Here is a 27,566-nt window from a genome sequence, read left to right as displayed (position 1 = left end):
TTATCCCTTCATCTCCATTGTTGAGTTTTTTTTAATAAGCTTTGGTGTTTCCTCAAATGTAGCAATGGGATAAATCCAGTAAAGTCTATCATAAATTCCCACCAAGAAAGTCGTCCTCACCTTGGAGAAGTATCTGACCACAAGATAAACCTTTATACAAGACAACACCTGGTTATGTTCCACCAACTTTCTTTGCAGAGTGCCAAGAATTGTTAATAGTTCTATTTTGAAGGTTTGCTTAATTTTGAGAGCAAATGTTTCTTTTGACTAGAAATTTCCTTCAAATTCTCTAGTCAGAAGCTAGAATTTTCATCTTAAATCTTCTATCATTGGTAATGTGCAGCCAATTAAAATAGTTAGTTTTCTGTTAGTCCTTCCATCCAACTCATCTCATTGTTCTTGGCAACTGTGGTTATTACCGTTTAACTGATCTCATTGACATTGACAAAACCTGATAACAGCCGAACAAAATAGCTTGTCATTGTTTGATAGTACAGGACTTGTGTTGTGGAAAACAACACATTTTGTTGTAGCTTTTTATATTGCACTCACCAGGACAAACTGCAAGAATACCAAATCAAGTTTAATTGAGTTCCTGAGTTGGGTGAAACATGTTAGGAAAGCCAGACATTGTTTTGTCTCATTATTGCCTGCACATTATCCAATGACATGGTACTTATGAAGAGCTTCTGATTTTCTCTTTTGTATTTTCCCTTTTGAATTCTTGTGAATTGTGCTGGTGATTGTGAGATGAAAATATGTGACAAAATGTCTTTTTTTTTAAGAACACTCATGAATGCTGATTTTGTTTTTCTCTACCGAACAGCAAAATCTGATATAATTTGTAAAGATGTTGTGATATGTTCTGCAAGTGACCATTGTTTGTGTTAGCTTATACCAAAAGCTATTGGAGTAGATTGGGTAGGGAGCAGACGATGGGGTAGGGTGTGGAACCAAAGTGGTCAAATCCTTTCTTTTCCCTATACTTTTCAGCAAAGGCTTACTGGGAATATTGAAACAAAGGAGCCTGCCAGTTTCTTTAAATACCCCTTTACATAGCAGCCACAAATGATACATTGACCTGCCTTAGACTATGTGAGTTGGACAAATGAAGGTTTAAAACTGAGACCAGATCAGTTCTACATCTGATGGTGTTTGTATGATTACACAAATGGAGCCCAAAAACGTGCAGGTGAGGTGGATTGGCTGCGCTAAATTGCCCGAGATGTCCAAGGATGTGTCGGCTAGCTGGATTGGCCACGGGAAATGCAGGGTTACAGGGATAGGATAGGGCGGTTTCGGGATACTCTTCGGAGGGTCAGTGAGGACTCGATCAGCCGAATGGCCTACTTCCACACTTAGGGATTCAATGAGGAGGAGAGTTTATAAACACTGATCTGGATTATTTTGCCAACAAGGTTAGGAGTGGATTTCTCTCTCTCTCTCTCTCTCTCTCTCTCTCTCTCTCTCTCTCTCTCTGGCATATTAAGTTTCCGTATAGATTGCTGTGTCCCCACGATGACCCAAATAATTGTTTGCTGAACAATATGCTCATTCGGGTAGAATGATGTGTGTTGGAGGATATTGAGCTGATGAACCAAAATCTTTCACTCCCTCTGTTCGGGGATTGGCTTCAATTTCCCAGTGACCAGCATATTAAAGAGTTGTACACTGCTTGTGCAATACTTAGCTGAGCTATGGCTAGAGACTTCTGCAGCTGACACCCCTGTACCCCCTTCAAGGGCAGCATGTTATTTGATTGACTAATAATTCTAATTGAGGCAGAAGCTGATGCAAAAGAAGCTGATTGACCTTTGATCCTGTGGGTGTCAGCTGGTGTAAAATGCTCTTTCTGTTTGCGAAAATGGCACAGTTTGTTTGTGAGCAAAATTAAGACTTCATTGACCAACCACCTCCGTCACGATACTGGCAACACAGGGAAACACTCTGGGACGTTCAGGGAGGTCATTCAACCCACAGAGTTCATCAGAAAGCCTGACTTCATCAAACTTTGTCTGGTTGTTGGAAAGAGTGAGCAAAATGTCACCTGACCCTTTTCACAATTGTAATTCATTCAACGATTAAAGCTGTTTTAACAACCCAAGGCTAATTAAACCTTTAAACATCTTGCAGCCAAATTGTTTTTTAGATTAATTAAAAGGCTTTTAAGAACCTTGTATTGTAACAAAGAGGCTCCCTTCTATTTTGCTTCTCCCTCCTCATGAAGGTGCTGACTCACACCTCAGGCCTTAAGAGCAGGCTACATAAGGACTGAAGCTTACTCCAGTGGTTCCTCCAACAGCCTTTCACTTTCAAATAGCTGTTTAGCTGCTGGGCCTTCACATTCCCCAAACAGGTGTCTCAGTTTCCACCTGGGGTCCCTGCCTGTTCCCAACTCTGTGTGAACAGAATGTGTCCAATAGATAGTAAGATCACAGGATGAAGCTATGGTCTGCATCCACCAACCTGCACCCCCCCCAACACACACACACACCCCCCCAAAATGACTGGTTGAATTTTCTCGAGTTGAACTCACGTTTACAGACTGTTACAAAGGGCAAGCTGGTGATTCAGGTTGAATTTCAGATTTTATTCTGTGTGTGTTTCGTGTTCCCTGAGTCAACTGGCCCTGCTTGTAAGGCATAACAAGCAGGGGGCATCCAGTCTTTGTGGTGGCACTATAGTGCCTCCAACAATGTTGCACGCCCTTATTACTACACTGAATACACTGAAAGTTTGTGCTTGACTCTGGTGGGATTTGAACCCATCATTTATTTTAGCGATAAGAATGCAATGTGTAGAGCCACAACAGGAAGGTGAGACAGGGCTTCTGCACCCGGTAGGTATTGTCCATTGTTTCAATGGGATCTCCCTTCAGCAGAGCACAGTTTCGGTATTGGGGACAACAGATGTTTCTTGCCTGTTCAGAACAGAATTAAGCAGTTCTCGGTCATCAGGGAATATGTGATTGGATCAGTTGTGATGCTATTCTTTATTTTCTCTGCTTTAGGAGGATGAGAAGTTCACGATTAGGAATTTGCAGATCTTTATGATGAGATGCCAAATTTCTGATGCCAATCTGCTTTAATTTTGACTCTTCTGTCGCATCCTCCAAAACAGCTGGGCAAACAAAATGTCTCAAAGGTATTCAGACAGTAACCTGGAAGAAAAATCGCAGGTCTTGGTGTTGGAGCAGTCATTTAGGTCTGACTTCCAGATCAACTCTGACTCGGACAGGTTGGTGACTGAGGGTGGTAAGCCTTCACTGCTGGGAGTAGACAACCTGGCACTGGGTAGTGCCAACTCCATGCCATCGCTCTCAGACATACCAAAGGTGGTTCTGAGCACAGACAGTCCAGCTGCACTGAAGAAGGGGCACCAGCAGATTATCCCCAGCAAACTGGCCGTGACGACCAAGACTAAAATGCGGCCTCAGAGCAGTGGGCCGTCCGGCAGGCGGGATAGCGGCAGGAGGGAAGTGCGGAGTATGCCGCCAACTGACTTGTGTTATGAGGACGGAAGTAATACAGGGAGCTCAAGCGGGACTCTGCAACGTAATCGCCGCAACATGTCATACAAGGTGGCAACAGACAGCTTGTCCGATTACTCTGAGGGGCAGAAGCTGTTATCCCCTCCCACACTGTCACCTGTAGTGGAGACGGCGACAGTGCAACCAGCTCGAAGTCCAGGCAGGACCAAGGTAGGCCAATTCTGATTGTAGCTATGGTATATAAAAGTGGCATTGAATTGAATTGATTGTCACGTGTGCCGAGGCACAGTGAAAAGCTTTGTCTTGTGAGCAAATACAGGCAGATCACAGTGTTAAGCAGCATAGGTTAGTAAATAATAGTCAAACAGCAGCAAAAACAAAAACACTAGTAGAGGCGAATGTTAAGAGTTTGAGTCTCCATTCGGTATTCTAACAACAGTAGGGTAGAAACTGTTTTGAAACCGGCTGGTGCTTGTGTTCAGGCTGCTGTACCTTCTCCCCGATGGGAGAGTTTGTAGAAAAACATTGCCAGGGTGGGATGGATCTTTGAGAATGCTGCCAGCCTTTCCTTGACAGCGGGCCTGGTAGATGGATTCTATAGATGGGAGGTTGGCCTTTGTGATTGTCGGGGCTGAGTTCATCACTGTCTGTAAGCGTCTCCGATCTTGAATGGTACATCATCTTCAACCTATATAACACTGGTGATGTACGTCATCCCCAGTGATGCCCTCAGTGCCCAAAGGCCTTAGTGTATGTTGTCATGAAACAGGGCGGCACAGTGGTTAGCACTGCTGCCTCACAGTGCCAAAGACCTGGGTTCGATTCCACCCTTGGGTGGCCGTCTATGTGGAGTTTGCACATTCTCCTCGTGTCTCTGTGGGTTTCCTCCCACTGTCCAAAGACGTACAGGTTAAGTGGATTGGCCATGCTTAATTGCCCGTCGTGTCCTGGGATGTGCAGGCTGGGTGAGTTAAATACAAGGTTACAGGAGTGGGGTAGATATGGTGAATCTGGGTGGGATGCTCTTCAGAGGGTCGGTGTGGACCCAATGGGCCGAAGGACCTGCATTCACACTGTAGGGATTCTATGATTCTGTCTTCTGTGGGTCCTGATTGGACTTTCACAACAGTGACCAATTGTGCAGAAAATGCAGAAGAGCTGAAACTGGGGAACTGACGTCCGTGGGCCCCAGCCCAGGGAGAGTTGGCACTTGTCAACTACCTCACCCCTCCCTCCCTGAAGGGGAGAGTCAGTGCCTTCGGGACTGCTCCCCCTCCCTTAGGAGGATGCAGCGATTTAGTTCTAGGCTGTGGGCACGGGTAAGTAAATTTTAACAGCTACTTAACATTGATTCAATCAATTATTGGTATCATTAAAGATAAACATAGAAGCATAGCATCTTGGATGCAGTGGTCATGCCCGTAGCTCTGGACCAGAAGGTCTGGATTCAACTCCCACTTCAGGGTGTGATGGTGACAAACATGGGTCAGATCATATCCACACAGGTTGCTCATAATTGTAATATAATGGTAGTGAAGGAGACATTTATCTCACTGAATGACCTTTCACCCTGGACGATTAGGGACACTCGTGGTTGCCTTTTCTTCTTTGTTTGACTTTATAAATTTAATATTTGATCTCCTTCCTCTAGCGGACATTAGGAAGAAAGAAAGGACCCAGAAATCGAAGTTCCTTTAAGGATGGTAAGAGCAAGGCACGGGTGAGGATGGAATGTGGGCGGATGTGATCGAAGTAGTTTGGAAGTCCGTTTGGCCGGGGACGGGAAGGGGAGGAGTATGATTTTGGGAAGCTTATGGATGTTGGCGACTTGGTAAATGACTAAAGCTTTGGGTTCGCCTGTCGTCTATTCTTCCTCTGAAGCGTTCAGCAATGAGAGGAACAGTCAGTCGGCCTGGTTTTGAGCAAGAAAAGTTGGCCAGGGTCCTGGGGAGAACTCCGTGCTGAGCTTCCTCGTGGTCAAGCAGGGAGTTAGAATCTTGTTTTCATGCCTGGATTGTTGCACGTGGGGACGGGTTTGCAAAAGACATCCTTCTCTTTCACCCACACCCAACCCCCTGGCAGCTCGCCACCACCTTCTCAAGGGCAATTAAGGGTGGGCAATGCATGATGGCCCAACCAGTGGTGTCCCCACTCCATGACAACTGGATAGAAAAGAAAGGAGTAACTTAAAGTGAATGGATATTCCATATGATGTGGCATGGGCAACCTCTCAGTTTGGTATTTGGAATGTTAATTGATGGCAATGGTACACACATGAGGAATGTGTTTGAATTCAGTGATGGGTGAAATTCCGGTCTACCCTGCAGGCAAGTTAGCTCACATCTCTCTGACTGGCTCCTGAGGTTTGTGAGGCTGACCTTAATTTGGCTTTCATTGGTTAATGTGTTGCCGAGTGTGGGAACTAGAAAATGGTAAACCGCAAAAGGAACAGGGACAATGTGGAGTTAGGAATGGGGTGGCTCAGAGTCGAGAGTGGGGCAGCAAGGATTTGAATTGAATTGACGGGAAATGCTTTCAAACATGCATCCTATGGGGGCTGCGCATGTTAAATAATCTTTGCATTGTTTATGGATGGCCTGATCCTTTGTTGCAGTCTTCTGTTGATGGGCAGTGATATGACAGGTACCGTGACTGGATGGTAAATGTACAGTTACAATAGCAACATCACCAGCCCTGTAATCATGATTTTGTTCAGCAAAACATACCCCAGTATTAGCGTCCTTTCCATTGATGGGTCCAAAGTGATGATTGGAGAGAAAGTGAGTCAGGAAGCTGTGGAGGGAGTGGTTTGTTGTTAGTGCTGGCGTTCTGGTAGTCCAGCTGGTTTAGGCTGTGCCCCTACTGACCCTGGGATCTGCTGCTCAATGCCTTGACTCTCGGCACCTGGTCATATAAGTAACAGATCTCCAGGAGGAAACTGTGGACAGCGAGTCCTGAAAAGATGAACACTACCTGTGTGACCTCGCTCTGTAATAGGTGGACTTTACATGTATTTCAAATATCAGGTTTGACCAAGAAACCAAAATGGGCATTTGATGGTCGAGGTGGATGTGGGAGAGACTGCTATGTCCAGTAAGGAAGGGAGCAACTTCAGGAGAAGAGGGGTATCCCGTACCCCAGGGAGAGTCAGAGCCCTTCAGGGAGGGGTACCCTGTTCCCCAGGGAGAGTCAGAGCCCTTCAGGGAGGGGTACCCTGTTCCCCAGGGAGAGTCAGAGCCCTTCAGGGAGGGGTACCCTGTTCCCCAGGGAGAGTCAGAGCCCTTCAGGGAGGGGTACCCTGTTCCCCAGGGAGAGTCAGCACCTTCAGGAGAGGACGGTGACCCTGTATTCCAGGAAAAGTTGGGCATCTTTGGGAAACAGGGGCTTTAGTTTACAGTATCGAATGTGGAGATGCTAAACTGGAATGTTTCTGGGACAAATGACAAGAGTGATGAGCTCGCCGGAGGCTCTGCGATTTGTTTACGGACAGTCTCTTCTCCAATGCAGTGAGGTTTTTAATGGGCTGATTTGTAATTCGGAATACTTCAGCAGGTCCCTCGAGCAAACCTGTCACATTCCCCACTCACACGTCACCTCCTGACAGAGCCCCAAGGTGCAGGTCCGAACTAGAGTGAGGAACCGAGACCAGCAGTGCAGGGTTAAAGTGGGAGACTTTATTTGAAGCAGTTAATCCGATATCTGTGGAGAAGAGATGCATCCTGGTCAGCCGGCAGAGAGTCCTATCTTGGGAGTGTTCCGACGTTTCTCCCTCTGGCAGAGGGAGGGATTAGAGGGGCCGAGTGATAGCCAGACTGCTGGGGGAGGAATGAGTAACCTGTGTGAGACAGTCAGTTCATTTCTGATTAAGCTCCTGTCTTCAGATCCTAGGCTATACCAGGAGGTACGGGAGAGAGGCCTGGACAGTGTTCCAGAGTCAGACGATGATTTACTGGATGACACCAGGCACTTGGAATCTACAGAACCGGACGACAAGATTGTGGTTCAGAATTACCGACCGGCACAGATGACATGGAGCCAGTTACCACAGGTGAGCTCGTGTGAGGGGTTGTTTGTGCGTGGCTGCCGCAATTTGTATTGTTAATTCAACTTACAATCTCTGCAAGTAGTTCGACATGTCCAAGAGGAACTGGAATCGAACACATTGTCAATGCGTTCACTCTGACTGAGTGGCATGTTGCTTCAAGTTCCGTTTTCCTGCTCAGATCTTAAAATTAGTAGGTTGGCCTTAGGTTTAAATATCTTGAAATGTAATTAATTGGCTGTAAGACACTTTGAAAGATACTGAAGTTATTAGGGACAGAATATAATTACAGATTTCTTCTTTGGGTCTTTAATCCTGATGCCCGTTCCATCTTCTTGTTTCAGGTTCTAGAGCAAGGGATTCTGGAGACTCTGCCGGCTGAGGAACGCAAGAGGCAAGAGGTACAGACCTAGTCCTCACTGGGGTGGGTTCAAGGAATGCTGCAAATCCAGGATGAGGTTTCAGAAAATTGACTGGAGCATGAAAGGAGCCAAATGTCAGAACCTTATGCCATGTTTTGTTGCTGAAAACATAGACTAAAGGGTCAAATCCCCCCAGTGTAGGCAGAGTCCAGGATGAAGGGTCAGACCCCCCACCTCCACCCATTGCAGGTGGTGTCCAGGGTGAAGGGTCAGACCCCTCCGCCTCCCCAGTGCAGGTGGTGTCCAGGGTGAAGGATCAGACCCCCAGTGCAGGAAGTGTCCAGGGTGAAAGGTCAATTACCCAGTGCAGGTGGTGTTCAGGCTGAAGGGTTAGATCCCAGGTGCAGGAGGTGTTCAAGGTGAAGGGTCAGGTACCCAGTGCAGGAGGGGTCCAGGGTGAAGGGTCAGACCCCAAGTGCAGGAGGTGTCCAGGGTGAAAGGTTAGACACCAGGTGCAGGTGTTGTCCAGGGTGAAGGGCCAGACCACCTGCCCCTGGTGCAGGAGGTATCCAGGGTAAAGGGTCATGTACCCCGTGTAGGAATTGCCCAGGGTGAAGGGTCTGTCCCCCGGTGTAGGTGATGTTCAGGGTAAAGTACCGAGTGCAGGATGCTGCTAAGTCTGGGGAATAGAGGAGCTGATCATGATCATGACCATTTACACGGTAGTTTGCTGTTGCCCTGATTTGATTTGATTTGAAAGGCCTGTTGTTTGCAGGTGGTAGGGACAGCTTCGTTGTCTGGGTTTGGGAGCTGGAATGTCCTAGTTTGGTCTGTCAGTGATGAGCTGTGCGAAGGACCTTGAACCGCAGTGTCAGAATTCAGCTGTCGGCTCCAGTTACGTGTTCCACATTCAAACTATTTTCAGGAGAAGGAAGATTTCTCTGAATTCCCAGTTGGAAATTTTAAATGTCTCACTCTGGTTTTGAATTTCACACAACTGGAAAGGTGTTATCTACACCTTTACTTCAGAGACCTGGCCATCCCAGGTTCTCTCTCTCTCAAGACAAGAATGTCACTTAGAACATAGGACAATACAGCACGGGAATAGGCCCTTCAGCCCACAATGTTGTTCTGAACATGACACCAAATGACACCAATCCCTTCTGCCTGCCCTTGGTCTGTATCCCTCCATTCCTTGCATATTCACATGCTTATCTAAAGGTCTCTTAAATCCCCCGGTTGTATCTGCCTCCAGCACCACCACCCCTGGCAGTGTGTGCTAGACTCCTACCACATTCTGTGTTTTAAAAAAAACAGAACTTGCCACTCATCTCCTTTCAACTTTCTCCCTCTCACCATTAATGTACTTAGTTCAGAAATTCTGATCCGTGTTGCATTTCAGTTTTAACCCTCTCAAGATACGTAGTTGAAGTTGGGGAGAATTGAGGGAGTGAAACTCTGCACTTTTGAGCATTTGATGCTCCCACTGAGTGCCTGAAATAGAGGTTGACAGAGATTGAGATACAGACATGCTTCTCACTGTTGACCATTGTCCTGTAACCAGGGAGGCGGTGGTGTGTGGTAATACCACAGACTGTTAATCCAGATACTCGAGCTAGTGGGTTCAAATCCCACCATGACCAGTGAGTAAACTTAGAACTGAAAGTAGTCTCAGCAATTGTTTTCAAAACGCATCTGCTTAACTAGTGCCCTTTAGGGAAGAAAATCTGCCATCTTTATTCAAACTGGCCTCAATATAACTGCAGATTCACAGCAAAGTGGTTGACTCTTCACTGTTCTCTGAAATGGCCCTAGCAAAGCCCTCCGTTCAAGGGCAACAAATGATGAAAATGGAAGAAAACCAGAATAAAGTAAAATCCTGCTGGGTAATATGTGAATGAGCTCTGGTCAGGAGTTCAGTATCTGCTGGGCACTCTCCTTCCAGGCTTATGCAGGTACTTTGGAAGGTCCATGTCCTTTGATACTTGGCAAATTACTGAATGGAAAATGAAATGTCCTGTTTATTATTATTCTTGTGAAAGGCCATCTTTGAGATCATTGTGTCCGAGCACTCCTATCAGCACAGTCTGACAGTCCTAATAGACATGTTCAAGAACTCCAAGGAACTACAGTCAACCATGACCACCACTGAGCACCATCATCTCTTCTCCAACATTTGTGATGTTCAAGAGGCCAGTAAGAGGTAGGTTTGTGCGTGTGTGTGTGATGAGGTAGAGGGGAAGTTGCTAGAGGAGAGAATCATTAAGGAGCATGGTCAGTTGAGAGGAGATTTCACCTGAGTAACACACAGGTCAGGTGTGTGTCTGAGAGTTTCGTTCATAGTTGGAATTTGTGTGGTACTTCTTTTCCTGACTGACTGTGTGCCCTCAACTCTGGAGTTCCTTCTTTAAACCTTTCTGCCTCACTCATCTCTTTTTTAAGACCTACTTTAGACATCTTTTTACCAAGTTTTTGGCCTCTGACATCTTGTGTGGCTAAGTGTCATATTTTGGTGTGCCACAATCCCATGAGATGGCTTGGAACATTTCACTGTATGAAAAATGCTATACAAATGCAAGTTGTAATTATTAGTCCAGGGCTGCATAACAGTGTGTCGGGATGTTGGTGAAAGATTTATTATATTTGCCCGGAGCGGAAGCAGGCAAGTTGGAACAGCAGTACCACCCAAACTGCTTTTCATGCAGCTGACTCCAGTGATACAAAGACAAGCTGAGGCTTGAATGTTCTCAGGTTACTTTCTGTGCAAGAAGGTGTTCTTATCCTCCAATAGACTGACCAGGCCTTTCGCTGTAACATTGAGCAAAGGAGTCGACTGTGGGGTCAGGGTGGGATGGAGGTTTAAGTTTGCTAACTCGTCCATGCAACTAGTTATATGTGTTCATGGCCATTGCCACTCTCGCCTGCAGACAAGTAATGCAGCTGGATTCTGCAGGAAACTTCCCAGGATCCCATCATGTAGATGGCCTGGAGCAGGAACTGAGTTCTGGAAAGCTGACAAGCCCAGTTTCAGTAAAGTGGTTTCGCTCGGCATTGGGGTTGCCTGTGCTGAGGTGTCTGTTCTCATTCCCTGAGCCCACTGACTTTTCGAAAATAGGAGCAGGAATAGGCCATTCGGCCCTCCGAGCCTGCTCCACACTCAGTGTGATCATGGCTGATTATCCAAGTCTAGTCCCTGTTCCCACTTCCTTCCCATATCTTTTCATTCCTTTAGCCCTCAACTCTCTCTCTATTTCCTTTTTGAAAACTTTCAATATTTTGTCCTCAGCCACTTTCTGTGGCAGAGAATTCAGGCTCACCACTCTCTGGATGATGAAGCCTCCTCATCTCAGTCCTAAATGACTGTATCCTTAGACTGTGACCCCTGGTTCTGAACTCTCTGGTCTTTGGGAACATCATTTATCTTGTCTAGGCTCGTTAGGATTTTATAGATCTCTATGAGGGCCCTATCATTCTTTTAAACTTATTGAATATATTCCAAACTATTCCAATCCCTCTTCATGCTTCAGTCCCTCTGTCCCAGCAATCAGCCTGGTACATCTTTGCTTACACTCCCTTTATGGCCAGAACATACTTATTCAAGTACTGTCCTCACTACTTCAGGTGAGGTCTCACCAAGCCCTGTACAACTGCAGCAAGACATCCCTGCTCCTGACCTCTCATACTCTTGTTATGAAAGCCTGCATACCATTTGCCACCTTCACTGCCTGCTATACCTGCATACTTTCAGCAACTGGTATAGAAGGGCACTTGGGGCTTGTTACATCACCCACTTTCCCAACCTACCGCCATTCAGATGATAAACTGCCTTCCTGTTTTGTCACCAAACTGGGTAACCTCTCATTTATCCACATTGTACTGCATTTGCCCACTCACTCAACTTGTCAAAATCTGAAGCATCTCTGCATCCTGCTCGCAGCTTGCTCACCCTCCCAACCAGCTTTGTGTCAACCACAATATTACATTTAGTTCCCACATTTAAATCATTAACAGATGCTGTGAATAGCTGGTGTCCAGCAGCGATCACTGTGGTACCTACTAGTCACTGTCTTCCACTTGGTAAAAGACCTGTTTATTCCTACTCTTTGCTTCTTCTCTGCCATCAGTTCTCTGTCCATGTCAGTCTGTTAGCCTCTGTGCCACGTGTTTTAATTATACATGCTAATCTCTTATGTAGGAACTTATTGAAAGCCTTCTGAAAGTCCAAGTAAACCACATCTATTATCTGGTCTTAGTTACACCTTAAAAAGTTCCATGAGATTTGTCAAGCATAATTCCCCTTTTATACATCCTCCTGTCCTTCTCAAATCTTTCTCCTTTCACCTTAAAAATATGCCCCTAGTTTTGAACTCCCCACCCTAGGGAAAAATGCTTGTCATTCACCTTATCTGCAGCCCTCATGATTTTATTAACCTCATTTAAGGTCACCCCTCAATTGTCTGCTCCAATGGAATATCCCAGCTTACTTTAATATCTCAAGCCTTCCATTGTTGCCAACAGGCTGGTAAATCTTTTCTGAACCTTCTCCAGTTGAATAATATCCTGTACTCAAAGGTTCGAGTAATGAAGGCAAGCATGCTAAATGCCTTCCTAACCATCCTATTGAAATGTGATGCAAATTTCAAAGAACTACATACCTGAACCCGTGGGTCTCTCTGTTCTACAGCACTACCCAGAACCCTACCATTAATTGTATGAGTCCTCCTGTGTGAGAGCAGAGCAACAATATGTATTGAACTGTTCTGCCATTCCTTTGTCCCCATTAAAACTCCCACTGTTTCTGACTGTAACAGACCTGCATCTGTCTTCATTCATCTTTTTCTCTTCACATACCTATCGAAGCTTTTACAACCAGTTTGTATGATCCCTGCAAGTTTACTCTCATGCTTCAAATTCCCTTTGAAAATCGTTCCCTTTGACCACCTTTGCTGAATTCTAAACTGCTCCCAAAACATCAGATCTGCTGCTTTATGTTTTGGCCAATATGTACGGCTGTTTCAGAGTTCTAATCCTTTCTTGTTTTATTTATGTCAGGCAGGAATGAACAATTGTTGCTTTACCTACATGAGTTCTTTAGGTTGGTTGGCTCAACAATCTGAATGTACCAGCAACTGCTGCCCTGTCATGGATCAGCCCTCCTTTGTGTGAGACTCTGACAGTGAGAGTCACCATCCTCCTGGACTGACATCTCTGTGTCTGTGTATATGCTCCACAAGAGCATCTTCCAACTCGAATAACCTCTCTATATCCCTCTGCTCCTTTCTCCCTTAACTATGCATCAATACTCTTTGCTTCAACCACATCATGTTAGAGGCAAAAAAAACCCTGCAGATGCTGGAATCCCAGGTCGACAAACAGGAGGCTGGAAGAACACAGCAAACCAGGCAGCATCAGGAGGTGACGAAGTAAACATTGTGGGTATAACAAAACATCAACTGTCTTGTTTTTTCCAGCGCCACACTTTATTGACACTATCTGTGTGAAGTAATTGCTTCTCAAACAAACTACGGTTGATCTGTTGCTGGTTATCTTTTATTTATGTCATCTTGTTCTGGACTCACCTATAAGTGGAAACGGTTTCATTATTTCCATCCTGTGGAATATTGTCAAACGTTTATAGACCCAGAGAAGATTCCCACTTAGTCTGTGCTTTTCTAGAGAAAGGATTCCAAGCTGATCGTCGGGTCCTATTTTACTTTGGTGGCAGCATTTGGATAAAGGGTTAACTATACCTTTATCCTAAGAATAGATACTGATCATGTGCTGTCTCTCAGTGGTTTCAATTCATGTGGATCTGGAACTTGAAGTTGTGGGTTCTAGAAGATTGCCTTGCTGATCATCCCTTTTCATATACAGTAGTTATGTTTAATGAAGGGTTTTTGCCCGAAAAGTCGATTTTACTGCTCCTTGGATGCTGCCTGAACTGCTGTGCTTTTCCAGCACCACTAATCCAGAATCTGGTTTCCAGCATCTGCAGTCATTGTTTTTATCACCTTTATGTTTAATGAAGCCTGCTCAAACTCTTCCAAAACGTGAAGCACTGCAATGGTTGTAAAATGCTTTGAGATGTCTTGAGGTTGTGAAAGGTTTGCTCAATACCCCACAAGTGTGGTCTAACTGCCATTTTGCAAAAAAGTAAGAATGTAATGTTTTAATTTAAATTCTATTCCTCCAGGAACAAGCTCCAGTCCTTGATGGGGGAGGGGCCTCTTTGCCAGACACAGTTCTGTCCTCAACCATTGCCCAGTCTTGTGACTCCTTCTAACAACAACAATGACACATCTTTCACCAAAGTTGATCATGAAAGAGTCTCAGAAGCATTGTCACCGCTCCATATTCCCTTTGTTAATCATTCTCTTTGACCTCCTTTTGCTGAATTCTAAACTTAGACAGTAAACCGCACACCGAGATTCTAGTGACCTCGGGCCTTTGTAGATGAAGGCACTGCTGCCATTGGTTGCTTAGAATGAAGAAGGGGGAGGAACGTGCGGTGTTACTAGGCTAGAGAACGTTACGGAGTTAGTTGGGAGGAATTTGAACCCCAGTTTGAGTGTTGAAAAATGTGGCATTACCAGAATGTGGGTGAAAGGTCATGGGTGTGATTGAGGATACGGGCATCAGGAAAGTGGCTGAGCTCCAGGATTTGGAGTGGAGGAGATCATCACCTTGGAGTGTCAAGGTACCAAACGCATGGATGGGGCGTTGAGCAGCAGCTGGGATGAGACCAGGGCTACAGTATCACAGACCAACGTGAAAGCGAGTGGTCTTGGTCATCGAAAGCTCAAACACAGGGCACCTCAGGCAGTGCACCCCTCTCCCTGTCAGTGCACCCTTCCCTCCGTACCCCACTAAAGTGTCAGCCAGGAAGTCTTGCTCAATTCCCTGAGGTGGGGATTGTACCAAACACCATCTGATGTAAAGCCACGCCTGGTATCTGGGGCTTTATATTGAAGTTGATTAGTGTGTAAAGTTGTAAGACATTACCCTGTGGTTTTTGTGACATTTACTCATTCCAAAGACCGGTTTAAATTTAGAGGTGTTGGGTGCAAGGGCAAGATTATTACATCAAATTGCTGCAAGTGGGGTAAATATTAACTGTTGAGTCCACAAGGGCAGGGAGCAGAATCCAGTTTCTTTATTGGAGGGGACAAAGGTCACTTTCTGAAACTTCTGTTCAGTCGCTGAGACGTATTGAAAACAGATGGAGCGAAGAAGATAACAAGCAGAGACTCCGAGTGCTTCGGTTGAATGTTACTAGCTGTAGCCCCTTCATGCTTATTAGTTAAATTAGTCACATCACACACATGCCTTTAATCTGAATAGAATCATGGAATCCTTACAGTGGGGAAACAGGCCATTTGGCCCATGGAGTCCACACTGACCCACCCACTCTATCCCTGTAATCCTGCATTTTTCATGGCTAATCCACTTAACTTGCACATCCCTGAACACTACGGGCAATTTAGCATGGCCAGTCCATCTAACCTGCACATCTTTGGACTGTGGGAGGAAACCAGAAAACCCGGAGGAAACCCATGCAGAGGCAGGAGAATGTGCAAACTCCACATAGACAGTTGCCCGAATCTGGAATTGAACCCAGGTCCCTGGTGCTGTGAGGCAGCAGTGCTAACCACTGAGCCACCGTGCTCTGGTTAAAGGGACCTGTTGGTAAATTGGCATATTTCTAATTAAAGGGGCAATGACCTGATGGTAAATGGCTCCATGAGCACACTTCTGTGTGTGTTCCCCAAGGATGCCGTGGCCGGGGGGGCTGGTGGGGGTGAAGGGGAGAGCGATGATGAGGTTGCTGTGATGATTCCTGTGTCAGTGGGTGCTTGCGATGTGTCTGGAACAGATCCAGCATCAGCTGTTTTGAGTAAGTATGAGTGATTGGGATTTAGTGTTTCTCTGGGGAAACTGTGTGTGTGTGTCTGTGTCTGCACTTCCTCCATTTCTGTACACGGGTGCCTTGCTTATTCTAACTATTACTGACAGGGTCCCTGAACTGGAGGCAAAAGCTGAAATCCTGTGAATTAGTTTGTATTTATCTCTTTGATTTGATCTGATTGTGTGCTAGTAGATCCTCTATGGCATTGCCCTCGATAGTTCGATGATGTGCACTGACCTAGATTGGTTCTGGTCCCAAAAACCCCCATTCATTTAATGTTCAAATTCCTCCATGACCAGACCTTTCTCAATCTCTATAATCTCCTGCAGTCCAACAAATACATGAATAGAAAGGGTTTAGGAGGATATGGGCCAAGCGCTGGCAAATGGGACTAAATTGGGGTGGAATATCTGGTTTGGCATGGACGAGTTAGACCGAAGAGTGTGTTTCCGTGCTGTACATCTCGGACTCTATGACTCTAATTCTCTGAGATCTCTGCATTCCCCTCTTCTTTTATATGTTCCCCAACTTCAGGGCTGTGCCTTTCGCTGCCAGGGTCCTGAGTTCATTTCACATAACCTCTCTACTGCTCTGTGTTCTGCTTTTAACGATGCTCCATAAAGCTTAGTTCTTTCACCAAGCTTGACTCTCTCTGCATTTTGTACAGCACCTTGGGGTGATTTCCTACACCGAAGAAGCAAGTTGTTGGTGTAGAGCCGGTTGCTGGGTGGGATTGCCCAGCCCCCTCCCGCCCCCCCAACCCCCCGCCAAGAGCTCAGCAATTCATTTGTTGCTGTCTGCGGGGAAGAGACTTGCTGATCGGGAAGCTCATTCCTATTCGAGGGTTGGAAAATCCCACAAACCACAACATTCCCTGTTCTTCGTCAGACTGACTCTCTCTGTCTTTAGATTTTTTGAAGACCTTGACATGAGGCTCCAGCAGAACCCACTTATCCAAGATATCAGTGACATTGTGGAGCACCACGCATCAAACTGTTTTGGTGCTTACGTCATCTACTGCTCAAATGAAATCTACCAGCAACGAACGCTCGAGAGGCTACTGTAAGTACGGCGATTTGGGGCGGTCTTTGTGATTCTTCAAAATTGACCAGTCGGGACGGTGTGTCCGTAGGCCTCACTGGTCAATGTTGGTTAATGCTCTATTTTTCCCTCTTGCAGCAATTCCAACACACATTTCAAGGAAACACTGAAGCAGATTCAGACCAATTCAAGGTGTGGAGGCCTACCCATCATCTCCTTCCTGATTCTACCCATGCAGAGGGTGACTCGACTCCCACTCCTCATGGATGTAGGTTTCCCTGCTGTCTGTCTCCCTTTATCTCTTTCTCAATCTCTCGCCCTCTCTGCCTGCCTATCTCACCCTGTCTGATTTGAGTTGGATTGAGGTTAAAACCAGATCAGCCATAATCCTGTAGAATGGTACAGCGGACTCAAAGGGCCAAGTGACTTGTTTCTTGCTCGTATGCTGCATCACTGACTTGTGATTGATCACATGACTGAAGGCCGACATCTCTACACATAATGTTCGATGGGGAGGGAGGGGTAGGTCTGTCTCCCGAACACCTGGCACTGTTACAAGGTCAGAAATAGAGTCACAAAGTCAGAGGCTTCACAGCATGGGAAGATACTCTTTGGCTCACCATGACTATGCTGGTCATCAAGCACCCATCTATTCTAGCCCCGTTTCCCAGCATCTGGCCCATAGCCTGCTATGCTGTAGTATTTCAGATGTTCATCTCAATACTTTTTGAAAGCTGTGAGAGTTTCCACCCTACTGCTCTTTTAGGCAGTGAGTTTCAGATCCTTCCCATCCTTTCTGACATAATTTTCCTCAAAGCCCTTCTAAACATCCTGCCCCTTACCTTAAATCTAAGAGGGCTTTTGACCCCTCTACGAAGAGGAAATGTGTCTTCCTATCTATGCTTTCCACGCTAGTCATATTTTTGAAGAACTCAATCTGGACTACCTCAGCCTTCTCGGCTCTCAGGAAAACAATATCAGCCGAGTGAGTGTCTCTTCATAGCTGAACTGCTCCAGCCCAGGCAACATCCTGGTGAATCTCCTCTGCACCATCTCCAGGCCATCACATCCTTGGGCTATGGGAAGAAACCGGCGGAAATGCACGCAGACACTGGGAGAACACGCAAACTTTACACAGTCACCCAAGGGTGGAATCATCCCGGTACCTTGGTGCCATGAAGCAGCAGTGCTAACCACTGAGCCACCATGCCATCCCATTTGGGCCACGTACCTGAATATAGTGCAGTGGATGTCAGGCATTTTGGGATGTTTCTGAGCAATGCATGCAAGGTGTGGAGTCTCTCTATCTTTAAGTGTTACTCCTTTTATTTCATTCTCTATCTCTTCACCAGACCTTAAGAGGACGTTGTCATCAAAGGAGACTGGACCAGGATTGTTCTTGGGGAGAATGAAAACAGAGTCTTGACTCTTTCAAACCTGGAGACCAATGTTTTAGCTACTTGAGCTCCCATCGTGGTTTGACGCCAGTCCTCAGCATTGACTGTGCGATGTGACTTCAATGTCTTTTCTCTCACTAATCCTCTCTTCTTTGTCTTTCAGACTATTTGTCAAAAGACCAATCGTTATCGAGTGGAGTATGATGCAGCCACCAGGGCATTGAAAGCCATCAGTAAGGTACAGGCCTAATATATGCATGCAGTTCAATTGCCGGTTATTCTGATGTTCCTCAGAAAGGGCAACACAAAATGAGGAAAGGGCAACAGTTCATCTGTTCTCCAGCTATACTGTGTTCGTCACTGTTTTTCTCCTGTATTCATCCGGAGGTTTGCTTTGGGTTTGAACCAGGCTGATTGTTCTGATGCCACAGCCACGTTTCTCGATCAGATACATGTTTTAGACAAGCAACACAAACCATGTTCTGTTTTGTGTCTCTTTGCAACTTTGTGCCTCTTCAGTGCAACACCAAAGGAGTGCTCTCCAGCAACACCTGAGTCTATTTTTGTAATTATCTCTCTCTGTCTCAATCAGTGGGACTATAAATCATCTCTCCGCTTGCGATTCAGCTGTTGACACTTTACTCACACTGTCTGACACTCTTGATCACCTGCAGAGACCTATTATTTAGCCTCTCGGCATCCCACACACCAATTGTATGGATCTTTTGATCATCTTGATTATAAATTCTGTGCCTGGGTGCCTCTCCTTACTTCACCTGGACAAAGGAGCAGCACTCCAAAAGCTTGTGGTTTCAGATAAATCTATTGGACTATAGCCTGGTATAATGTAACTTCTGACTTTGTTCATCCCAGTCTGACACTGGCACCTGCACATGAGGGCTACACTGGGAGAGGTGCCATCTTTCCACAGAAGTGTTATGTCATTGTCTCCTCCTCCATCTCGAGTGAGAGTGGAAGATGCCACCGCACTCATTCAAGAAGTGCATGGAATTGTCTGAATATGTATTAGAATTAGAATCCTTACAGTGTGGAAACAGGCCCTTTGGCCCAGCAAGTCCACACCGAACCTCTGAAGAGTAACCCACCCAGACCAATTCCCCTACATTTCCCCCTGACTAGTGCACCTAACCTGCACATCCCTGAACACTATGGATAATTTAGCATGGCCACGCCACCTAACCTGCACATCTTTGGATTGTGGGAGGAAACCGGAGCACCCAGAGGAAACCCACGCAGACACGGGGAGAATGTCCACTCAGACAGTCGTCCAAGGTGGGAATTGAACCCAGATCCCTGATGCTGTGAGGCAGCAGTGCTAACCACTGAGCCACCATGTCGGGTGTCAAACAATATTAGCTGACTGTTATTCCATTGGCTTTAGGATCTTACTGTGAACAAATTGGTTGCGTTTCCGTTGTCGAAGAGTGTGATGCTGGAAAAGTACAGCTGGTCGGGCAGCATCTGAGGAGCAGGAGCCCTTCATTTTCATTCCTGATAGAGAGCTTGTGCTCGAAACGTCGATTTTCCTGCTTCTCGGACCCTGCATGACCGGCTGTACTTTTCCACTCTTTAACTCTGATCTCCAGCATCTGCAGTCGTCACTTTCTCCTGCGTTTCCATTGTGTCAAAAATGGCTGCACTTCATTGTATTCAACTAACTGTGCTTTGAAATGTCAGTTCGGTTGGTCGGACAGCTCGTTTGGTGTATGGAGTGACGCCAATAGTGTGGGTTCAATTCCTGCTGAGGTTACCATAAAGGTTCCACCTTCTCAATCTTAACTCTCACTTGAGGCAAATTGACCCTCGGGTTAAACCACCATCAGTCATTTCTCTCTAATGGGAGAGCAACCTCATGGTCCTGTGGGATTATGATGACTTTACCTTTCACTATCCTTTGAAAAGTACTGAGATTGTAGAAGGTGTTGCATAAAAGTGAGTGTTCTTTGTGCTTTGTCTCCTCTGCTACCTCTCTCTGTCTCTGCCTTACATTTTCCTTTGGAGCAGAAGGAGGTGAAAGAGGGCAGGTCCCTTGGTGAGTGGGAGTGGAGCGAAGGGAAAGAGCACTGCCTCAGTATTGGGGACAGTGTCACTGTCTGTCACTGGGTATGGTCATTGGCTAAATCTGGGAGGGAGCGAGCAGTCTGAAATTCCCTCGTCCCCTCTGATGCAGTGCTGGCTCAGTTTCCCTGAGTTGGAGACATTTATGTTTGCATGGCTTGCCCCCTGGTGGTGATCCTGCTGCAAACCGGTCCTGTCACCGAAAGAATAATCCAGAGAACATTTCCGGGACACCCGCACCAACCAACCCCACTGCTCTGTGGCCGAACACTTCAACTCCCCTTCCCACTCTGCCAAGGACATGCAGGTCCCGGGCCTCCTCCATCGCCACCCCCTAACCACCCAACGCCTGGAGGAAGAACACCTCATCTTTTCGCCTCCGGACACTCCAACCCCATGGCATTGATGTAGATGTCACCAGTTTCCTCATTTCCCCTCCCCCCACCTTATCCCAGTTCCAACCTTTCTACTCGGCACCACCCTCATGACCTGTCCTACCTGTCCATCTTCCTTCCCAGTTATCCACTCCACCCTCCTGTCACCTATCACCATTACCGCCACCTTCATCTACCTATCGCACTCTTAGCTACCAGCCCCACCCTCTCCCATTTATCTCACAACCCCCTCGGCGATCAGCTTCATTCCTGATGAAGGACTTTTGCCCGAAACGTAGATTCTCCTGCTCCTCGGATGCTGCCTGACCTGCTGTGCTTTTCCAGCAACACACTCTCGACTCTGATCTCCAACATCTGCAGTCCTCACTTTCGCCTAATCCAGAGTTCAAATCCCACAAGGGCAATTTAAGGATTTGAATTTAAAAGAAAAATCTGTAAATTAAAAACTGGTGTCAGAAAGGATGGCAATGGCTATTAGGTTATGGTAAGAGCATGTCCTTTTAGGGATAGAAACCGAACCCTCCTTAGCCAAATTTGGCCTCCACATCATTCCAGTCACCGCATATGGATGTGGTTAGTTCCTCATTTAGCTAAGAGGTTTTTTTGAGGAAGGCAGCTCCTTCAGCCTTTTCCTAGATATTGGGAGTAGGCCAAAAATGTTGTCTCGGAGATGATACTCTTATCCTGAGTGTCTTGATGAATCAGGAAACTGGAACGGGAGTAGGCCATTTGGTCCCTCAAGCCTGCTGCATTATTCAATAGGATCATGACTGATCCCACACTCCTCACTCCCACTTTCCCTGCAACCCTTCGTGCCTGTGCTGTTGTCAGGGTTTGAAGGGTAGGCCTCCTTCCTCACGCTTCCAGTGGTGTAGTTTCCTGGGGCTTTCTCAGAGCACCGTAGTCCAAAACAAAGACCTTTTGCTTCCTTGTCAGGGGAAGTTGTAGTAAGTAAGCCAAAGAACTGAGGATTCAGACAGGGACCCTCATGGAGGGTGAAGGAAGCCCAACCTGGGCATGTGAGGTGATTGTAGGCCTTGTCACCAAAATGGTCAGCCATAATAGTGGGCGGCACGGTGGCAGTGGTTAGCACTGCTGCCTCACAGCGCCTGAGACCCGGATTCATTTCCCGACTCAGGCGACTGACTGTGTGGAGTTTGCACGTTCTCCCCGTGTCTGCGTGGGTTTCCTCCGGGTGTTCCGGTTTCCTCCCACATCCAAAGATGTGCGGGTCAGGTGAATTGGCCATGCTAAATTGTCCGTAGTGTTAGGTAAGGGGTAAATGTAGGGGTATGGGTGGGTTGCGCTTCGGCGGGTCAGAGTGGACTTGTTGGGCCGAAGGGCCTGTTTCCACACTGTAAGTAATCTAATCTAATAATCAAGAACCACTGTGGATAAAATTGCAAACGCACAGTTTCCTCAGTGTTTTCACATAAAAATAACTATCTTGAAATTAGTTCCCTGTCATATTTATTTCTTGACATTACCAGGTCAGATCCGCCAGACATAACTTCAATTTTACTTCAGTCTCCTACCTTAAAGGGCTGGAATGTTGAGGATACTTGTAACTTGGATAAAGGCAAACTGTCGTTGCTGGAAATCAGAAACAAATGCTAAGAATGCTGGAGAAACTCAAAAGCATCTGTAGAGAGAAAAACAGAGTCCATATTTCAAGTCAGTTCTGACAAAAGCTCAGTAAAAATCCAAAGAACTGTGGGTTCTGATTAAACCAGAAGCAAAAACAGATGTTGCTGGAAAAGCTCAGCAGGTCTGGCAGCATTTGCGATGAGAAATCAGAGTTAACGTTTCATATCCGGTGACCCTCCCTCAGAAACGCTAGCTTTGATTTCTCTTTTCTGATGCTGCCAGACCTGCTGAGTTTCTCCAGCATTCTCTGTTTATTCTGCAATTTGGGTCCTGCTGAACTGACCCTGACCTTTAACCCTGTCCTACTGGCCTATTTTCAGTTTGAGTTTTGTTTGAGAAGTTGTTGGGTCAGAATGTTCGTCTGGGTTCTCCTATTCCCCTCGACGCTGTAGGTGATGATAGGAAGATACTTTCTTGTGACTAAGCTGTTTTCTCTCGCTTCTAGTTGGTTAAAACATGTAATGAGGGAGCACGGAGGATGGAGCGAACGGAACAGATGTGTACAATCCAGACACAGCTACACTTTGGGAAGATTAAGGTATTGTATTCCAATCAGACAGTGCCTAATTTTGTGTGAATGTTTCCCCTCTTGTGCCTTGTTGCTAACTTATTAGTCACTCACTGAATTTTTTTTTAAATCCCTGTCATCTCCACAATTGCTCATTCTCAGGTGGATGGTTATTTGGTATTTTTCCACATCTCCGTTTTTGTGCACATATCTCAGTTGCTGCGTCCTTTATCCTCCCCTCCCTCTCTCGCTCACTCGCACGCTTTCTATCTATCTCTCTCTCTCTCTCTCTCTCAAACACACCTGTGACACTCTCTCTCACCTGTGACACACTCTCTCTCTCTCTCTCTCTCTCTCACCTGTGACACACTCTCTCTCTCTCTCTCACACCTGTGACACTCTCTCTCTCACCTGTCTCTCTCTCTCACCTGTCTCTCTCTCTCACCTGTCTCTCTCTCTCACCTGTCTCTCTCTCTCACCTGTCTCTCTCTCTCACCTGTCTCTCTCTCACCTCTCTCTCTCTCACCTGTCACGCTCTCTCCCTGTCAACTGTCACACTCACTCTCTCACCTGTCACTCACTCACTCTCTCACCTGTCACACACACTCACTTGTCACTCTCACCTCTCTCACTCACTCTCTCACTCACTCTCTCACTCACTCTCTCTCACCTGTCTCACTCACTCTCTCTCTCACCTGTCTCACTCACTCTCTCTCTCACCTGTCTCACTCACTCTCTCTCTCTCTCTCACCTGTCTCTCTCTCTCTCACCTGTCACACTCTTTCTCTCGCTCTCTCACCTGTCACTCACTCTCTCTCACTTGTCACTCACTCTCTCTCTCCTGTCTCACTCACTCTCTCTCACCTGTCTCACACACTCACCTGTCACACACACTGTCTCGCAACTGTCACTCTCTCTCTCACCTGTCACTCTCTCTCTCTCTCTCTCTCTCTCTCTCTCTCTCACCTGTCTCACTTTCTCTCTCTCTCTCTCACCTGTCTCTCTCTCTCTCTCTCACCTGTCTCTCTCTCTCACCTGTCTCACTCTCTCTCTCACCTGTCTCACTCACTCTCTCTCACCTGTCACTCTCTCTCACCTGTCTCACACACTCACCTGTCACACACACTGTCTCGCAACTGTCACTCTCTCTCTCACCTGTCACTCTCTCTCTCTCTCTCTCTCTCTCTCACCTGTCTCACTTTCTCTCTCTCTCTCACCTGTCTCACTTTCTCTCTCTCTCTCTCTCTCTCTCTCACCTGTCTCTCTCTCTCTCTCTCTCACCTGTCTCTCTCTCTCACCTGTCTCACTCTCTCTCTCACCTGTCTCACTCACTCACTTGTCACACTCTCTCTCTCACCTGTCTCACTTACTCTCTCTCACCTGTCTCTCTCTCTCTCACCTGTCTCTCTCACTCTCTCACCTGTCTCTCTCACTCTCTCACCTGTCACTCTCTCACCTGTCACTCTCTCACCTGTCACTCTCTCACCTGTCACTCTCTCACCTGTCACTCTCTGTCTCTCACCTGTCACTCTCTGTCTCACACCTGTCGCACTCTGTCTCACACCTGTCACACACTCTCACCTGTCACACACTCTCACCTGTCACACACACTCCCTCTCTCACCTATCACTCACTCCCTCTCTCACCTGTCACTCACTCTCTCTCTCCTGTCTCACTCACTCCTCTCTCACCTGTCACTCTCACTCTCTCTCTCACCTGTCACACTCTCTCACCTGTCACACACACTCACCTGTCACACTCTCTGTCTCGCAACTGTCTCTCTCTCTCTCTCTCTCTCTCACCTGTCACTCTCTCTCTCTCACTCTCTCTCTCTCTCTCTCTCGCAACTGTCTCACTTTCTCTCTCTCTCTCTCTCTCTCTCTCTCTCTCTCTCTCTCTCTCTCACTCACCTGTCACACACTCTCTCTCACCTGTCACACACTCACTCTCTCTCTCTCTCACCTGTCTCACTTTCTCTCTCTCTCTCTCTCTCTCTCTCTCTCACTCACCTGTCACACACTCTCTATCTCGCCTGTCGCTCGCGCTCTCTCTCTCTCTCTCTCACCTGTCTCACTTTCTCTCTCTCTCTCTCTCTCTCTCTCTCTCTCTCACTCACCTGTCACACACTCTCTCTCTCGCCTGTCACACACACACTCTCTCTCTCGCCTGTCGCTCGCTCTCTCTCTCTCTCTCTCTCACACACCTGTCACACTCTCTCTCTCTCTCTCTCTCACCTGTCACACACTCTCTCTCTCTCTCTCTCTCTCTCTCTCTCTCTCACCTGTCTCACTTTCTCTCTCTCTCTCACTCACCTGTCACACACTCTCTCTCTCGCCTGTCACACACACACTCTCTCTCTCTCGCCTGTCGCTCTCTCTCTCTCTCTCTCTCACACCTGTCACACTCTCTCTCTCTCTCTCTCTCTCTCACCTGTCACACACTCTCTCTCTCTCTCTCTCTCTCTCTCACCTGTCTCACTTTCTCTCTCTCTCTCACTCACCTGTCACACACTCTCTCTCTCGCCTGTCACACACACACACTCTCTCTCTCGCCTGTCGCTCTCTCTCTCTCTCTCTCTCTCTCTCACCTGTCACACACTCTCTCTCTCTCTCTCTCACCTGTCACACACACTCTCTCTCTCTCTCTCTCTCTCTCTCTCTCTCTCTCACCTGTCACACACTCTCTCTCTCTCTCTCTCTCTCACCTGTCTCACTTTCTCTCTCTCTCTCACTCACCTGTCACACACTCTCTCTCTCGCCTGTCACACACACACTCTCTCTCTCTCGCCTGTCGCACTCTCTCTCTCTCTCTCTCTCTCGCGCCTGTCGCTCTCTCTCTCTCTCTCTCTCTCTCGCCTGTCGCACTCTCTCTCTCTCTTGCCTGTCGCGCTCTCTCTCTCTCTCTTGCCTGTCGCACTCGCTCTCTCTCTCGCCTGTCGCGCTCTCTCTCTCGCCTGTCGCGCTCTCTCTCTCGCCTGTCGCGCTCTCTCTCTCTCTCTCTCTGTCTCTCACCTGTCACACACTCTCTCTCACCTGTCTCACTTTCTCTCTCTCTCTCTCTCTCTCTCTCTCTCTCTCTCACCTGTCACACACTCTCTCTCTCACCTGTCACACACACTCTCTCTCTCGCCTGTCGCACTCTCTCTCTCTCTCTCTCTCGCCTGTCGCACTCTCTCTCTCTCTCTCTCTCGCCTGTCGCACTCTCTCTCTCTCTCTCTCGCCTGTCGCACTCTCTCTCTCTCTCGCCTGTCGCTCTCTCTCTCTCTCTCGCCTGTCGCTCTCTCTCTCTCTCGCCTGTCGCACTCTCTCTCTCTCGCCTGTCGCACGCTCTCTCTCTCTCTCTCGCCTGTCGCACTCTCTCTCTCTCTCTCTCTCGCCTGTCGCACTCTCTCTCTCTCGCCTGTCGCACTCTCTCTCTCTCTCGCCTGTCGCTCTCTCTCTCTCTCTCTCTCTCTCTCTCTCGCCTGTCGCACTCTCTCTCTCTCTCGCCTGTCGCACTCTCTCTCTCTCTCGCCTGTCGCACTCTCTCTCTCTCTCGCCTGTCGCACTCTCTCTCTCTCGCCTGTCGCACTCTCTCTCTCTCTCACCTGTCGCACTCTCTCTCGCCTGTCGCACTCTCTCTCTCTCGCCTGTCGCACTCTCTCTCTCTCTCGCCTGTCGCACTCTCTCTCTCTCTCGCCTGTCGCACTCTCTCTCTCTCTCGCCTGTCGCTCTCTCTCTCTCTCTCTCTCTCTCTCTCTCGCCTGTCGCACTCTCTCTCTCTCTCGCCTGTCGCACTCTCTCTCTCTCTCGCCTGTCGCACTCTCTCTGTCTCTCGCCTGTCGCACTCTCTCTCTCTCGCCTGTCGCACTCTCTCTCTCTCTCACCTGTCGCACTCTCTCTCGCCTGTCGCACTCTCTCTCTCTCGCCTGTCGCACTCTCTCTCTCTCTCGCCTGTCGCACTCTCTCTCTCGCCTGTCGCTCTCTCTCTCTCTCGCCTGTCGCACTCTCTCTCTCTCTCGCCTGTCGCTCGCTCTCTCTCTCTCTCTCTCTCTCTCTCACCTGTCGCACTCTCTCTCTCTCTCGCCTGTCGCTCTCTCTCTCTCTCTCTCTCTCTCTCTCTCTTGCCTGTCGCTCGCTCTCTCTCTCTCTCGCCTGTCGCTCGCTCTCTCTCTCTCTCTCTCTCTCGCCTGTCGCACTCTCTCTCTCTCTCGCCTGTCGCTCTCTCTCTCTCTCTCTCGCCTGTCGCTCTCTCTCTCTCTCTCTCTCTCTCTCTCGCCTGTCGCTCTCTCTCTCGCCTGTCGCGCTCTCTCTCTCTCTCTCTCTCACCTGTCGCACTCTCTCTCGCCTGTCGCACTCTCTCTCTCTCGCCTGTCGCACTCTCTCTCTCTCTCGCCTGTCGCTCTCTCTCTCTCTCTCTCTCTCTCTCTCGCCTGTCGCACTCTCTCTCTCTCGCCTGTCGCACTCTCTCTCTCTCTCGCCTGTCGCTCTCTCTCTCTCTCTCTCTCTCTCTTGCCTGTTGCTCGCTTTCTCTCTCTCTCTCTCTCTCTCGCCTGTCGCACTCTCTCTCTCTCTCGCCTGTCGCTCTCTCTCTCTCTCTCGCCTGTCGCTCTCTCTCTCTCTCTCTCTCTCTCTCTCTCACCTGTCGCACTCTCTCTCTCTCTCTCGCCTGTCGCACTCTCTCTCTCTCGCTCGCCTGTCGCACTCTCTCTCGCCTGTCG

The 27,566-nt window shown here is 47.6% G+C and overlaps 1 protein-coding gene across 2 annotated transcripts in view; it reads left to right on the top strand.

The window, feature by feature from the left end:
• arhgef16 (Rho guanine nucleotide exchange factor (GEF) 16) overlaps nt 1–27,566 on the top strand; it is a 47,783-nt gene that overhangs the window by 6,874 nt on the left and 13,343 nt on the right. For both annotated transcript variants that reach the window (XM_060851852.1, XM_060851853.1), the window contains exons 2-10: nt 3,011–3,700; nt 5,142–5,193; nt 7,372–7,538; nt 7,877–7,933; nt 9,937–10,097; nt 16,710–16,862; nt 16,980–17,109; nt 18,402–18,476; nt 22,805–22,897. In XM_060851852.1, the coding sequence (XP_060707835.1) occupies nt 3,134–3,700; nt 5,142–5,193; nt 7,372–7,538; nt 7,877–7,933; nt 9,937–10,097; nt 16,710–16,862; nt 16,980–17,109; nt 18,402–18,476; nt 22,805–22,897 (1,455 nt within the window). In that variant the 5' untranslated portion in view covers nt 3,011–3,133. The remainder of the gene's footprint in view (nt 1–3,010; nt 3,701–5,141; nt 5,194–7,371; nt 7,539–7,876; nt 7,934–9,936; nt 10,098–16,709; nt 16,863–16,979; nt 17,110–18,401; nt 18,477–22,804; nt 22,898–27,566) is intronic.

The sequence above is a fragment of the Hemiscyllium ocellatum genome, chromosome 37 (assembly GCF_020745735.1).
Source record: "Hemiscyllium ocellatum isolate sHemOce1 chromosome 37, sHemOce1.pat.X.cur, whole genome shotgun sequence".
NCBI lineage: Eukaryota > Metazoa > Chordata > Chondrichthyes > Orectolobiformes > Hemiscylliidae > Hemiscyllium > Hemiscyllium ocellatum.
Note: the sequence above shows the minus strand (reverse complement) of the source record. Positions and strands in the feature narration are given on the sequence as shown.